Source organism: Aspergillus welwitschiae (assembly GCF_003344945.1).
Source record: "Aspergillus welwitschiae strain CBS 139.54b unplaced genomic scaffold BDQ94scaffold_14, whole genome shotgun sequence".
Classification (NCBI taxonomy): Eukaryota; Fungi; Ascomycota; class Eurotiomycetes; order Eurotiales; family Aspergillaceae; genus Aspergillus; species Aspergillus welwitschiae.
In genome coordinates, this window is record NW_020798708.1 from 345,430 (window position 1) to 360,080 (window position 14,651).

At 49.8% G+C, this 14,651-nt stretch overlaps 5 protein-coding genes across 5 annotated transcripts; 4 read left to right on the top strand and 1 right to left on the bottom strand.

Annotated features, from left to right (window-relative positions):
* Positions 1–108: 108 nt before the first annotated feature.
* BDQ94DRAFT_169931 (uncharacterized protein) lies at positions 109–1,340 on the top strand (the record flags this gene model as incomplete). Its single annotated transcript, XM_026771379.1, has 2 exons — positions 109–372; positions 462–1,340. 2 exons carry the CDS (start codon positions 109–111, stop codon positions 1,338–1,340), a joined length of 1,143 nt encoding a protein of 380 aa, XP_026626884.1.
* A 628-nt stretch (positions 1,341–1,968) lies between these two features.
* Positions 1,969–3,634, top strand: BDQ94DRAFT_178355 (MDR family MFS transporter; the record flags this gene model as incomplete). Its single annotated transcript, XM_026773113.1, has 2 exons — positions 1,969–2,138; positions 2,209–3,634. The coding sequence occupies 2 exons, from the start codon at positions 1,969–1,971 to the stop codon at positions 3,632–3,634; spliced, it is 1,596 nt and encodes a 531-aa protein (XP_026626885.1).
* Positions 3,635–4,291: 657 nt separating this feature from the next.
* Positions 4,292–6,836, bottom strand: BDQ94DRAFT_26976 (putative GABA permease). The gene is made up of 8 exons (XM_026775371.1): positions 6,266–6,836; positions 6,119–6,189; positions 5,997–6,055; positions 5,892–5,946; positions 5,744–5,835; positions 5,312–5,683; positions 4,935–5,255; positions 4,292–4,875 (listed from the first exon to the last, which is right to left on the bottom strand). The coding sequence occupies exons 1-8, from the start codon at positions 6,362–6,364 to the stop codon at positions 4,424–4,426; spliced, it is 1,521 nt and encodes a 506-aa protein (XP_026626886.1). The 5' UTR covers positions 6,365–6,836; the 3' UTR covers positions 4,292–4,423.
* Positions 6,837–6,865: 29 nt separating this feature from the next.
* Positions 6,866–8,867, top strand: BDQ94DRAFT_178363 (Zn(II)2Cys6 transcription factor; the record flags this gene model as incomplete). Its single annotated transcript, XM_026773114.1, has 3 exons — positions 6,866–6,904; positions 6,959–7,717; positions 7,778–8,867. The coding sequence occupies 3 exons, from the start codon at positions 6,866–6,868 to the stop codon at positions 8,711–8,713; spliced, it is 1,734 nt and encodes a 577-aa protein (XP_026626887.1). The 3' UTR covers positions 8,714–8,867.
* A 1,328-nt stretch (positions 8,868–10,195) lies between these two features.
* BDQ94DRAFT_178365 (flavin monoamine oxidase family protein) lies at positions 10,196–11,757 on the top strand (the record flags this gene model as incomplete). Its single annotated transcript, XM_026773115.1, has 2 exons — positions 10,196–11,120; positions 11,187–11,757. Exons 1-2 carry the CDS (start codon positions 10,210–10,212, stop codon positions 11,755–11,757), a joined length of 1,482 nt encoding a protein of 493 aa, XP_026626888.1. The 5' UTR covers positions 10,196–10,209.
* Between the last annotated feature and the right edge of the window lie 2,894 nt (positions 11,758–14,651).

A 14,651-nucleotide genomic window follows, 5' to 3' on the forward strand; every position in this document is an offset into this window, starting at 1 on the left:
TATTTATTCAACTCGTTTCTGAAAGCCGGCTCGCAATTGCTCTGGCATGATTCGAGACTATCGTCAGACTCAGTGTCACCCTCCCTCCCCTCTATCGCTTGAACCAATATGGCTACTTCCAGCACTGCTGGCGAGGTAGATGCCTTGCTCAGCGACCACTCCACATCAAATCGCGGACCCGAGATGCTGGGAGCATGTATTACTAGCATGATCTTCTGTGTCATAGGGTTGAGCATCCGTGTGTGGGCACAATCGCTCATTCACAGGATCTGGACGGCAGATTGTATTCTCATCATTCTCGCGGCCATTTTCACCCTGGCGACCGCGGGCTGTGTGATTGCCGCAGTGGCTAGCGGCATGGGTCAGCATGCAGTAAGAGGCCTCAGCATCTCCTCTTCTCTCCCGCCTAGTTTTCTGGCGGGGGGAATCATGCCGTTTGATGGGAAACTAATTTTGGATAGTACTGGGTCATCAGCGAAGACCCGCATCCTCCAGAGCGAATGGCATTTGTAGTGGAGATGTCGTACATCATAACGATAATCCAAGCCCCCGCACTCATGTTCACCAAGTTGTCAGTCTTAGTGTTTTACCAACGGGCCTTCTCGACCATTGTTCGAGGGGTTCGCTGGACCATCTGGGGGCTCTTTGCCTTCTGCCTTGGCTTGGGAGTCGCCTCGACGATCGTCTTCGTCTGTGCCTGCTTGCCACCACAGATGTTCTGGCTTCGTGTCTACCCCATCTTCGGCTACGAGGCGCCTCAGCCCCTGGAAGATTATACGTGCATGCCTCAAAGGACCCATCTGTGTATTCCGCTTCTGCTTGATTTGTTTTCCGAACTAATTCTGCTCGGTATTCCGGCGGTGGTCTTGTGGAACCTCCAGATGGCCCTCCGCCGGAAAATCATCATCATCTTCACCTTCTCACTTGGATTGTTTGTTACGGCGATTTCAGCCGTGCGCTTCTACTATGCCTGGACCATGGTACTTGGGGGCGATATGACATGGGCAGATACAGACACCTGCATTTGGACCACAGTGCAGCTCTGCTTCGGTATCGTGACCGCATGCATCCCCGCCTCGGCTCCCTTGTTGCGACTCCGCCAAACTCCCAACCCCCGCCCATGGAACAAGCAGGGAGGATACATGCTATCGATTAACTACGCATCCAACAGTAGAAAGCGGAAGGACATGGGGACGGAAAGCATGCTGGACCTTCAGAGAAGCCCCGAGGATGATGTTGAGGACTCTGCGACCCGAGGCACGAGTTGGGAAACACCGCCATCACACGAATTACAAAAGATTGAGGTGGTCCGGAAGGTGGAGATCCATCATGGTCCGTGAGAGGGAGGAGCAAAAGGTGGGTTGGGTGCGGACGGAAAGGAGATGAGGGGATGTGGAGTCTTTATGCCCTAGTGCTTACTTTGGGTGGACGGAATAATCAAAAGGCTTAGTAGTACCTTGTAAGAACCAAAGACTACCATGTCATGAACCCCCTCATCCTTCTCTATAAATTACTATGTAGATACAAGGCTGTGAGGAAGATCCTTTCCCCGTTAGGAAAGAGATTGATACCCAATCTGGATGGGGTTATCCTCTTCGTGAATTCTGAACATGATAGCTGGGCTAGAGGCGCATGTAAGATGCAATCCCCAAAAGTCACAAGTCACACTGCTCACTTGGTGGCACAGGGGAAGCTTTGCAGGGGTTCAGCCTTAGCCGATGCAACTAAGCCTCGCTAACTAATTGCTCCTGCCGCCTTGAACGCCTTAGTTATATCCACTACTCACTTAGTGCTGACAGCTTGCAGTAGCCATCGCCGGTCCCCAATGGCGCCTCTCGCTCCCGCTCGACATCTCCCCGGAGCAAAAAAAGAAGAATAGGAAGAAAGGGTAAACCACAAGTAACGCTCTGCAACCTTCGATCGGAGCAAAGTATCCTGCTGATTAGCCCTCTCTGATAGAAGCAAAACATGGCTGCTCGTGGTTGGCGATTCTGGCTGATTATTGCTGGACTGTCAATAACATCTCTCCTCACTGCGATCGAATGTACGGTTCCATCGACTGCTCTGCCCACGATCTCGCGCGATTTGAACGCAGGAGGGTCGTATGTTTGGTTTGTCAACGCACTCTTTCTATCAAGGTATTGACTCTCTCCTCCGCACGTCTTCTTTCTTCCTGTAACGCTAAATCGTCCGCCATGGCCCTTTCAGTACCGCCGTCCAGCCGCTCTTTGGACAATTGGCCGACGTCTTCGGTCGACGATGGCCCCTGATCTCCGCAGTGGCTTTCTTTGCTCTAGGCAGTGGCATCAGCGGTGGTGCCAGTTCGACCGCGATGCTTATTGCCGGGCGCACAATCCAGGGAGTGGGCCTCGGAGGTGTCAACATGCTCATTGACGTGGTCGTCTGTGATCTCGTCCCCTTACGCGAGCGAGGCCAAGTGACCGCCCTCATCTTCGTCGTGTTCGCCGTGGGATCGTCCATCGGGCCATTCATCGGGGGTGCCTTTACACAGCACGTCACTTGGCGGTGGGCATTCTATATCAGTCTTCCAATCGCCGGCAGCGCGATGGTGTTCATGATCCTCTTCCTCCAGGTCAAATCTCAGAACCACACCACCTTCGCGGACAAGATGAAGCGCATTGACTGGCTAGGTAATACTATACTGGTCGCCGCGGTGGTAGCAGTTCTCATCGCGCTCAGTTTCGGTGGCACCTCATACCCCTGGTCAAGCTGGCGTGTCATTGTGCCGTTAGTGCTGGGACTCATTGGACTGATCGCCTTCGCCCTGGTGCAGGTGACGCCCAAGCTCTGTCCAGAGCCAACCATGCCCCCTCGTCTCTTCGCGAACCGCACCACCTTTGCCGCGTTCGTTATCAGCTTTCTGCATGGGATGCTGATGTATTGGGAGCTATACTTCCTGCCAGTATACTTCCAAGGAGTTCAGCTAAGCACGTCGACTCGATCCGGAGTGGAATTATTGCCCACCGTAATCGTCACTGTCCCTGCCGCCATCGTTGCCGGTGCTCTTGTTACTAAGACCGGCCGGTACAAGCCCATACAAATCAGTGGCTTCGCCTTCATGGCCCTCGGCATGGGCCTCTTCAGCCTTCTCGACCAGAACTCCAGCACAGGAGCCTGGGTCGGCTACCAGCTGCTAGCGGCCATTGGCTCAGGCTTCATCGTCACCTCGACCCTGCCAGCTGCCCAGGCCGCGCTGTCCGAGGCTGACGTAGCCACCTCGACAGCAACCTGGGCATTTTGCCGCGCATTTGGCGCCGTCTGGGGCGTCTCCATCCCGGCCGCTATCTTCAATAATCGATTCGCCGCGCAGGTGAGCGCGCAGAACGATACGGGACACGCGGCGCAGGTGCTACAAAACACGGGTAACGCGTACCAGCAAGCCTCGCGGGAATTTGTCATGCAATTTTCGCCCGAGGTTCAATCGATGATTATCGACGCGTATACCGCAGCGCTCCAGCGAGTGTGGCAGATCTCTGTGGTGTTTGCTGGACTAGGCTTCTTATTTGCGTGGCTGGAAAAGGAGGTGGAGTTGCGAACCACGCTGGAGACAGAATACGGGCCGGAAAAGAAAGAGCCGTCGCCCGAGGTGGAGGACGTTACAGTGTCCAAGTGAATCGTCTATGATAGTGCTGAGCTGTTTAGATCTACTTTGGGTTCCACTATCAAAGCAATGAAACCAGACCTCTTGAGTCAATAGGTTTCACATAGCTCCACGGAAATTCCACGGATTAAGAATGATAGAGACTACGCAATTGTCCATCAGTTCCGAGTACCTCTATGTACGACACTGGTAGATTGAAAGAGAGAGAGGGAAAAGAGATAGTGTAACAGAGACCTCCATGGCAGGGCATACAAGACCGCAGAACATGAAGATGTAGAAGATTACCATCACCCAGCTCCCATAGTCAAGTAATTGATACGGCCGGTCATTTCAGTCTCCCACCTAGAGCTTGATGTTCGTTCACCAATCGATGCTCGTGCTAACGCTTTCAGTCTTGAGAAAGTAAATATATATTCATTCTTACTGTAATAGACCCGCTCAAATGAATAGCTTACCCGATAATGCCAAGCTGGCATTCTCGTCGAAGAGTACCATCATACGCATTGGGATTGACTGGAGACAGTGGAGGGAGGAAATACATAGCCAATACATGGATTGGGGCGGAAGTATATAAGAACATGTGAATGCCGGAATAGGGCTTTTGGTGAATACATTACCTGCTCAACATGGTGTAAGTTTATTTTTATAGGGAAAACAGTGATTATGAACCTGTAAACTACCCCACATATAGCCTCTCTATTCATTGTTGTTGAGGATGCTAGTGTCTTGATGTGCTATGGTATGTCCCCTTTAAAACTTCCCCTTCCATTTATATTCCTATATGTATGGAAAATAGTCCCCTCACAAAACAGCAGGACCATCATATTCCTTTCGACCCCGCACAATCCAGAAGACCACGCTCATCAGCCAAACAAACCCAAAGATCAAAGAAGCGTAGTTCATGTTAGATGGAGTGACGGGTTGATAGGAGGGAAACACCATGAAGATGCTGGTGAATAGCAGATAGATGATGGCGATAACATTGATGGCAACACCAGCACGGCCAAGCCTCCATGGCCCATAGTTTAAACTGTGTGGGGCGGAAAGGCGGCGCCATAGGAAAAATAGGATAGGGACAAGGTATGAGATGTGTAATCCTAAGACGGCAAGTGAGAGGATGGCGTTGAAAGCAGTAGTGGAAGCGATGTTGACCAGCCCGAACAGCACGAGCAAACTGCTCGTTGTGATGATTGCGCGCTTCGGTAAGTCTGTGTGAGTATCAAGCTGAGAGAGATAACCGGAAAATGGAAGAGCTAGGTGGGTCAGTGATGATTTTCAAGAGAAATGAGAGGGATGAGGTGGCCGCTCGTACCTCTATCCCGAGCTAAGGACAGAACCATACGAGCGGTTGATGCCAGCAGCGCAATGGTGCCCAGCCAGGCTGCGATTATCAAAACAGCCGTCAGGGCACAGCTTCCAGCCGATGATCCCGTTACACTGCGAAAAATTTCGATTATTGGATAGTTGGTCGGGGTATCAAGTGCGTTTTCCATGTCTCCCATGCAAAACAGAATGGTGAGTAGAAAAACGAAACCTAATATGTCGTTGATGGCAAGCGAGCCCAGCATACAATATGGGACGGCGGTTTCTGGATTAACCATCTCTTCGCAAAGATGAATGGCTCCGTCGTAGCCTAAGCTCAGTGGGTCAGGGTGTAGATTTTCGATGACAGGGTGGATTCTCACGAACCTGCCAGTACATAGCAGCTGGAGAGCATTCCTAGGCACCAGGCAAGGCCATTACTCGACCATCCGGTGCTATTCAGGAAGGTAGTAAAGACAAATGTGGCGTTGTGTTTTGCTGGGACGCAAACCCACATAACTATCAGGACAACGACAAATCCGACCAGGTGAATGACGAGAGACGCCGTCTCTACGAGTGAGAACAAACGACTGCCCCAGATGTTGAGAGCTGTAGCGAGACCAACAAGAGCCCAGTATATTAATGATAGATGCCAGCGCTGAGGCTGATACGCCTCGCATGTGAGAACTACAAGGCCTTGTATCATGCCTGCAGCAAGATATGGAGCGCTTGCAGTGAACGATACCCACCCAAAGGTTCCTATGAATGTAGAAAAAGATGAGCACGGTGGAAGATAAGCCTTATCATAGTACATCCTACCTATCCACCCTACAAACCAGCTCAGAATATTCTGCCATTTGTCGGGTGCGAACTTCGCGATAAAGTGATACTGACCTCCAGCTGTCGGGTACCTACCACTCAGCAAGGTCAGGTAACGGTAGTAAGTGCGAAAACACAAGGTACTGACATGGACACCATCTCCCCCAAGGAGGCCGCTGTTGCCATGGAGCCCACGATTGCCACTTTGATCGGGGTCAGACTAGTTGTGGATAGTCGAAGAGGCAGAACACACGTATAAATCCATAGATGAGAGATACAGGGCCACCGCTAACGAGACCTGAGGACATTGTACTATCATGGATGGTGTGATCAGACACTAAATTATGGTGTTGGATAGTGAACGTGGGACTGTACCTGGAAAGCGCCTCCCAAGTTGACATGAGAACCACAGTGAGGGAAAAGATTGTAAGGCGAGAAAAGGGTTTCTATAGATCAAGCATCGTCATCAGAGGTTGTCCATTTAAATGCCAGGCTTGTGGACTACTCAAAAAGAATACTGACCTTGACTGGGATAGCCTCTCCAATTCTGAGCTCATTCTCGCCCTCGTCTGCCGACTTGGCAGTCATAGTATCTGCGGGGGCCTTCATACTCGGCGACATTATGTCTTTAGCAATAGGGATGCCGTGGGCTCAACAAAATTGAAGCGTATTTTGGTAGGAATCGCATGTATAAAGCGGAAACTGAGAGGTATAGAGTCCATCATGAATGTCCAATGACCGGTCGCATCCAGGAAGATAAGCATCTTCGGAACAGCCATCGCTATTCGTTTTTTGTAGCTGATATACTGCTGCGAGACTATTAGCTCTTCGTATCTGAAATAGTATAAAAAGTGCGGGCCAGTGGAACGTTCCGGTGCTTATCGTGACTGCGGAATTGCGGGGAAGAACTTGGATACGTTATCAACTCCTGCGGAGCATTGCCGCCAGGTACAATAAGCTTCATCCACTTCACATCATTGTCTTCACGAGCAAAACTGCACTTTAGTCTCTCCACTCGTTATCAATGTCAGATCCACAGCCAACCTCTCGCCGCAGGTTCAAGACTCGCAGTGAGTATCTAATCCATGGGATAATGACATTGCGGAAACTGACACGCCTCTGATGCCAGATGGCTGTCTAAGATGCAAACAAAGGGTGGGTGTAACAAACCCAATTGTGTCTACCTCCTAATATCCAGGCTAAGTTAGTTGACAGCGAATCAAATGCGACGAGACGCTTCCTGTGTGTAATCAATGTACCCGCAAACGCTTCGAATGCCCGGGATACAAACGCCCATTGAAGTGGTCGTCCAAGTATGAGGTGGGGAGAAGTGGGAATAATAGCGCAGTCCTGAGCTCCTCGGAGCAGGTGCTCCAAAGAATAGAGCCCGTCCAGCCATTACGACCCATCTTGTTCCAGTCCACAGTGCCGGACGACGCCACACGCTCCCTGCCTGTGCAGACAGATGTCCAGCCCGCGCAGAATGAGGCTGCTGCTGGATCAGACCCGGTCTCAATCTCTGCGGCAAACAGTTCGCCACCGAAAGATATCTGGATCCCTTCGACTATGGTAGGTAATGATCGTGGTGAATTATGGGCAGGAACCGTATTAGCGGAACCGACTTTGTCTACCCAAAAAGACGATGACGCAGCTCTTCTCAGGCATTACTTTTCCAATGTTTGTCGAGTCAATTCGTGCTTTGACTCCCACAAGAACTTCTTCCGTGCCGAAGTGGGATCCCTGATAAGCTCCCGTCCTCTGATTCACTACTGCGTACTGTCCATGTCCGCCGCCCATCTGACGGCAAGACAAAGAGATATGTTGACGATCACGCTGCGGCACCGGACAGAAGCACTATCCTGCTTGAAAGCTAGAATCACACAGGGGGTTTTGACACAAGAAATAAACAATGGATCACCACTCGATAACGTTGCCGAGATCTTAATTGGTAGCATACTCTTGGGCATGACAGAGGTACCCATTCTCAGTGCGTCCATGCCAGCCTTTTGATGTCAAGCTGATGGCCTTTCGTAGGGGTGGCATGATCCCACTCAACTCGGGGTCACACATCTCCGTGGTGCACGCACGTTGTTCCGGAAATGGATTACTACCGTCCCGGCATGCTGCCCTCGGACCAGAACTATGATTACGGGCATTATGTCCTACTGGGAAGCAGTCGCCTCGTTCGTACACAACCAGTCCCTAGACTCGATATCCTACCTCATGCCATTCTCCTTCGAGACATGCCATGTATACGTCAATCCATGGACAGGGATCTGCACGCCACTTTTTATACATTTGGCCCAGATTGGTATATTGACAAGGCAGCGATCGCTAGCCAGACAATTGCCTGTAGGCTTTTGGGGCCATGTAGGCCCCGACATGCTTGAACGGGCTAAAGCCATTGAAGATGCGCTCCAATCCTACAGAACCCTATCAATCGACCAGATAGAAGACACAGCTGATTCCCGGACGCCTGTCGACCACCTCCAGCGAATTGCAAGCATCTACCGGCTTGTAGGATTACTTCAGCTCTACATGACCTTCCCTGAACTGCATGGAGCCCACTCTGTGGATTTTAGCCTAACCCACAGCATCTTGGGCCTGGCCACCAATGTGCTTACCACCATTGGAGTGCTTCCCCACACGTCTGGGGTTTACTGTTTGCTCACGATTCCATTGATTATCGCGGGTAGCGCTTTGCAACTTCCTTGTTTCTCGTTGGACGTGCCCACTTCCACGTTGCAGCAAGATACCTATCTTTTCTGGAGGAACTTTGTGCGGGAGAGGGTAAAGACCGTTCAGGAGATTGTAGGACTCGTTACCATTGGCCGCGCGCAGAAGATCCTCGATAAGGTGTGGTTTCTAGCCGACATGCGGAGGGCCGCTGAGGATCCTGACCAGGAATGGGAGTACATCCAGTGGACCGAGGTCATGAGCTCCGAGAATTTGGAGTCAATCTTTGGGTAGACCATGTATGGCACTAAACCGAATTGGGGAAAATAGTGCGTCAACTGGAACAAGGAATGCGATTGGTCAGATTCTATACTTCTAGATGTTCTTCCATTTTGAGGGTCGTGAATCTTGCCTACTTAGTAAGGAATGCCATGAGTCCCTCATCGAAGTGTTAGTATGATGAAATGGCTTGTAATAGTGCACCCGTACTATTATTCCCGCCTTCGGCACTTAGTCTTCTGAATAACTCTCATGCAATGGACTCTGTTACAGCAATTCCACCCGAAGCCATACATTCCTTGACTGATGAATAATTACATATATAGTAGCCTTCACTCCAAGCCTACCATAGTACTCAACACTTTCTCAAATAGCCTCAAACCCCATCTCCCAACCAAACCACCATCGAAATGGTCCTCCGAGTGAAAAGCAAAGCTGCAATGTACAATGTCCCCAGATACGGAGACATACCTAACGTCTTCTTTGGTACCTCCTCTTCCCCCCACCCCTCTCATTGACAGATATTGACAGCAGAGACGCAGAGGACCTGCTAGGAACAAGCAGAAGTGACGAGAAGAATCCTATCGTCGGATCTTGGTTCCGAATTGAGAAAGGACCTGAAGCTACGCCTCCGACGTACTCGTATGATGAGGTTGGGGTGGTCATTGAGGGTAAGTGGATCAATTTATATGGATGCTGGTGATAAGATATTTTTTGGCTGATTACGCTTTTATCTTTACGAAGGGGAAATCAATCTTCGTGACGAGAGTGGACAGACCGCTACAGTGAGGCCAGGTGATACGTTCTTCTTTCCAAGGGGTAGTACTATAACTTTTTCTACAGATAGTTATGGCGTAGCGTGGAAGTGTGGGGGTCGTGAAATGGCGAGGCTTTGATTTGTGTCATTGGTTTATGGTGTAGGATCCGGTGTTGAGTCGGTTGTATCTTATGTGACAGTGTCTAGCAAGCCAATCGTGCAGAGTTTATAGGGAAATTGTTGTTGCTGTAACATGCATAATGAAAAAATAGATAACGTCCAGTTGCGCTCATGCTTTTACTGGAGAGGTTTGAAATACTTAGAACTAGTTGGAATTGCGAGTAGTGGATATGCCCGAAAGGTTACGTGCGCATGGACGAGGGATTCTCAATGAAAGGATCAATCAATGCCCAGAACCAACATACGCGCCGATCCATGCTCCTCATACATACTCCCATCCTGCTGGGCGGCACCATTACCCGAATTGGCAAAATAGTGCGTCAGCTCTACTATTTCTACCGCCCGTCAATTGTCGAGACTATCAGCTACACTTTAGCATCGGTCGTGGATATTCCAATCTCGGAAGTAGAAGATAGGACTCTAACACTCACCTGGATTCTCTTGGTAACCCGTCCTTATTAACTACTTGAACAGCACAACATCCTCTCTCGCATACTTTAGATACATTCATGTCGCACGCGATCCTCCACATTCCCCTACTACTACCATCACTCGATTCCCTAGTACGTTAATCATGTCCCGCTCCAGCGAAGGCTACCTCTGGACCCCTGAGCAAATCACCTCAGGCCTACCCACAGATGCAGTCCATCCCAGCACGCCCGCCCTCCGCACCCACTATGACATGATAGTCATCGGGGCCGGATTCGCCGGACTAATTGCAGCCCGCGACCTAAGCAGAAAGCACAATCTCAACGTCCTGCTCCTAGAAGCGCGGGACCGCATCGGTGGTCGAACATGGACAGCCAAGGTACTCGGCGAGGAGATCGAAATGGGCGGGACCTGGGTTCACTGGAACCAGCCGCATCTGTATGCCGAGCTGCATCGGTACGGACTGCACCGGAATCTGAAGACCTCTGCGGGGTCATTCACGCCTGTGGATCAGTGGTTCAGGTCCAGTAGTGGTCCTGTGGAGAAGGTTTCTGTTGAAGATTACCAGGCTACGCTTGAGCGCGTTGCAGAGAAGTTTTTCGCAATTGATGGGCTGGACAGTCGTGCGTTGATGCCGTATCCGCATGATTCGCTGAGGGAGCCGGCGCCGTGGAAGAGGTATGATTATCTTAGTGTGGAGGAGCGGTTGGAGATGTCGGATTTGGATGGGTTGTCGAGGTGGGAGAAAGAGCTGTTTGCGTCTAATGTTAGTACGTTTGGGAGTGCGCCGGTGAAGGATATTGGGTTTGTGGAGGCGCTGCGGTGGTTTGCGCTGGGAGGGCATAGTATGGCTGGGGTGTTTGAGTTGGCGGGGGTGTATAAATTGGGGAGTGGAGGGATGACTTCTTTTGCGAGGGCTATTTTGGGGGAGTTCACTGGTCATGTTAGCTTTGGAACGGTTGTTGAGCAGATTAATCATGGTCGTGATATGGTGGAGGTTGTCACTAAGGATGGGAGGAGGGTTGGGGCTCGTGCGGTGGTGTCGACGATTCCGCTGTATGTTTCTTTTCTATCTCACCTTCTGTTGCTTTAGATATATCCACCTGACTAACCTAACGACAGAAACTGCCTCAACGACATCCAATTTCACCCCCCACTCACCCCCCTCCGACAAGCAGCCATCACAAAAGGCCACATTAACAAAGGCGCAAAGATCCACTTCAAGCTTCGCGAAACACTACCGAGCTGGTTCTTTACTGCACATGACGGCAGTGACTCCAGCTTTGTCTTTGCGTTCTCAGATCACAATGGAACCCAGCCAACAGGCCCGTCTGGCACCTGGTGCATTGGATTTGGGTACAACGATCAACTTACTGATAAGAAGGATAGCAAATATATCTTGCAGAGATTCAAGCATGATGTTAACCCGGATGTGGATATTGATGCCTATGCCACCCATGATTGGATGAATGATCCGTATGCGAAAGGGGCTTGGGCGTGCTGGGGACCAAATACTGCGTCAGAATACTTGGAGGAACTTCAGAAACCGCATGGACGGGTTGTGTTTGCGAGCGCGGATTGGGCGGACGGGTGGAGGGGGTTTGTGGATGGTGCGATCGAGAGGGGGCAGGCTGCTGTGGGGGAGGTTTTGGGGATGTTGGAGGGGAGAGAGGGGGGGAGGGCTAGGTTGTAGGAGGATCACAGTGTTTGTGCGTGATTTATATGGTGCAGACATATTATCTATGATATGAGTATCATCTATCGGATGAGTTTGAGGAGAATAAGCTGGCAATGAATACCTTCAATTCGGAAATTGATAATGATCGCTACGAGCGTTGAGAATGTTTACTTGATTCTAAGCCCAGCACTGATCACTTATTATGAGATACTATAAACATCCCACAATAATAAACTGTGTCCGTGCCCCTTTCTACTCAACAAGTGGTACTTTCAACCCCAGCACATGGACCAGATAAAGTGTCGATCACATCAAAATCCCCGACGTGTAACACCAATGGGAGTGTAACCACAGCCTCGTCAACACTACCTACAACCTGGTATGCTGTGTGTAGCATACCGCTAGATTTCCGTCCAATAGGATAGAAAATGCAGTGTGCGAAGTGATTGAAATGCATCTTGCATTGTGCTTGACATGTCGGTGTGAAAGCGGCTCGCATGATGGCAATGTACTTACTGTCCTGGTCCATAGCTACTCACCGCATAGTAAGTATCGGTGACCATCAATGATTGAAATCCCAATCGATCAAGATAGGTAAGCGATCAGAATGATGTGTCGGTGCCTGCCTGCCTTAGTGGCAGTCTAGTATTTCCTAGATCCATATGTCGGCACTAGTAACTCCCGGCACTGGCAGTGTAGAGCACGTGTCGATCTAGGTAATATCTTGCTGTATCTTTGACCAGTTTATCATTTCTATCTGATCAACGATGAGTAAGATCGACAACCTGTGACTTTCCACAACGACCAAGGTATCGGGGAAAAAAATTTTTCTTTCTTCCTAGTGACTGGTCATCCGCTCCACTTTCCTTGCGCAAAGTGATGTGTGCCGTGTGTGTGGGATGCAAGTGAGAAGTTGGGATGGGATGAGGCATTGCGACTGGGTCTCATAGCCGCCAAACTGAAGCATATATTCTTATCTTCCTTGTAGACATGAGTCATGAGGTCTGATGAAGGTAGGATGTATGCCTGCAATTTGTCAGAAGTACCATATAGTAAGTAGGTACTATAGTACCTCTTTAAGTCTGGTAGCTGCATGTGCACAAATGGGACTGGCCTGGCCAAGATAAGCTTGTGCTATTAATCATTCGAAAGAAAAATAACTAAGTGAGGGGCACTGAGCCCACGAAAGAAAAATAGAGAGATAGAATGCACTTGGCCGTGTTACTGTAGCTTGGATTTCACCATCCCAGACCCCAATCAGAATTCAGCTTTGGATCAGGCGCCGGGATTTGAGCTTCACTTTTTCCCCTCTTACGGGCGGGATGTGGGCTGTAATATGCGACGTATCAAATTTATAATATTTTACCCCAACGGAAATGTGATGAATGATGGGTTCGCCCTACCCATATTGTTATTCGTGCCTTGCTATTCCGTACAAAGTAGGATGCCGTATTATAGTAGGAAAATAATGGTGGAGACTGAGTGCGCGGGGACATCTTGACTCATGCTGGGACCTGATTGATTTAGATGGTGGGATGTCAGCTGCAAGGCATGAAGAATCAATCCTTTCCGGTGAGATTTTTTTCCCCCGTTGTTTGCTTTTTCTGCAGTGACGTCCTTGCTTCGGAATGCGGAAAAAGACACTGGCCTTGGTCTTGATGCATCGGAATCCAGCCATTCTGGACCATTTCAAGTCAACTGGTACTACGCCTTGCCTCCTCATGGTATTTTATTTCCTACGCTTAGGCATTGATTCATGTGAGGTTAAATGCTTAACCATTATTAAGCGGAAAGATAGAAAGGAAAATAAAATAGTTAATCTACCTAATTTCCCACCCATCTCACTTTCAGCTCACCCGTTCAGCCGCGAAATTGATGCTAATTTACCAACGAACATCCCGGTCCATTACGGAGTAAACCTGGTGCTTAACAGACGACCAAAATCAGCGATCGGCCGGAGATCCGCCGCAACGGTCAGCCACTAAGAGGCAAGGATGAACCCAGAAAGGCAAGACCGGCTGTCATCCACTCCGCAGCTTCCCCCACCGGGCGTTCCTCCTCGAGGCGGTCATTGGCACTTAACGGCTCCCGAATGACCCGACCAACGTACTGCTGTTTTTCCTCTCCGATCCAATCGTGATCCCTCGTCACCCTGCCCCCCCTTTTTCTTTTTAACCCTCAGTCTCTTTTCTTACCCCCTTCCTAGTAAGCCCGTACTTGCCCACTTCCCACTTTTATTCAAATCCCTTTTGCTTTTTTGGGGCAATGGGCTATCCTCATTCGACGCTCCCCATTTTTAAGATGCCAAACGAGGGAAATGAATATTATTATAATGAGAAAATAAGTGAGGTACCTATTTTCATCTCTCCACTTCTTCTGTCCCTTTCACTTCCACTATTCTCCTTTTATACTCCTTTTGCGTCGCGTGCCCGATGTCGCCCCTCTTCCCCCCTTTTTATGTAACCAGAAATAAATCCGGGTACCTGAATTAGGGAGGTAGTTAGTGAGTGAGTGAGTGGTTGGGTCGTGGTAGTGGGTAGCGTGGTACGCCCGACGTCAAAATGAACTTGGGTTCAGGTGATGAGTGTTGGTCGTAAGGAGAAGGGGATAAAGGAGTATGTAGATACGTAGATACTACTAAAGCAACCGAACTAGTACTAATATAGAAGGATTACCTTACTCTTTAGTTGGTGCTACTTGGTGGCAGTAACGGGAGCATTTCAGCTGCAGGCCAAGAGCAGGCATTCATTCATTCAGCTTCCCCCATGAATGGGGATCTGAACACACCGTGACGTTAGCATCGGCTTTATCCCCTTTCATTGGACGTGGCTGGGCAGAAGGATGAAAATCTACGGAGTACTAACTACGTATGACGGTCGACGTGCAGGGCGGAGATAGATAGACTGTAG

Excerpts from the sequence above, each read along its gene's own strand:
- BDQ94DRAFT_26976 (XM_026775371.1), bottom strand. The coding sequence starts at position 6,364 with ATGTCGCCGAGTATGAAGGCCCCCGCAGATACTATGACTGCCAAGTCG. Across the intron at positions 6,190-6,265 it reads GAGAGGCTATCCCAGTCAAG|AAACCCTTTTCTCGCCTTAC; the intron begins GTCAGTATTCTT and ends CTTGATCTATAG. Across the intron at positions 5,947-5,996 it reads TCTCATCTATGGATTTATAC|TGGCAATCGTGGGCTCCATG; the intron begins GTGTGTTCTGCC and ends CCCCGATCAAAG.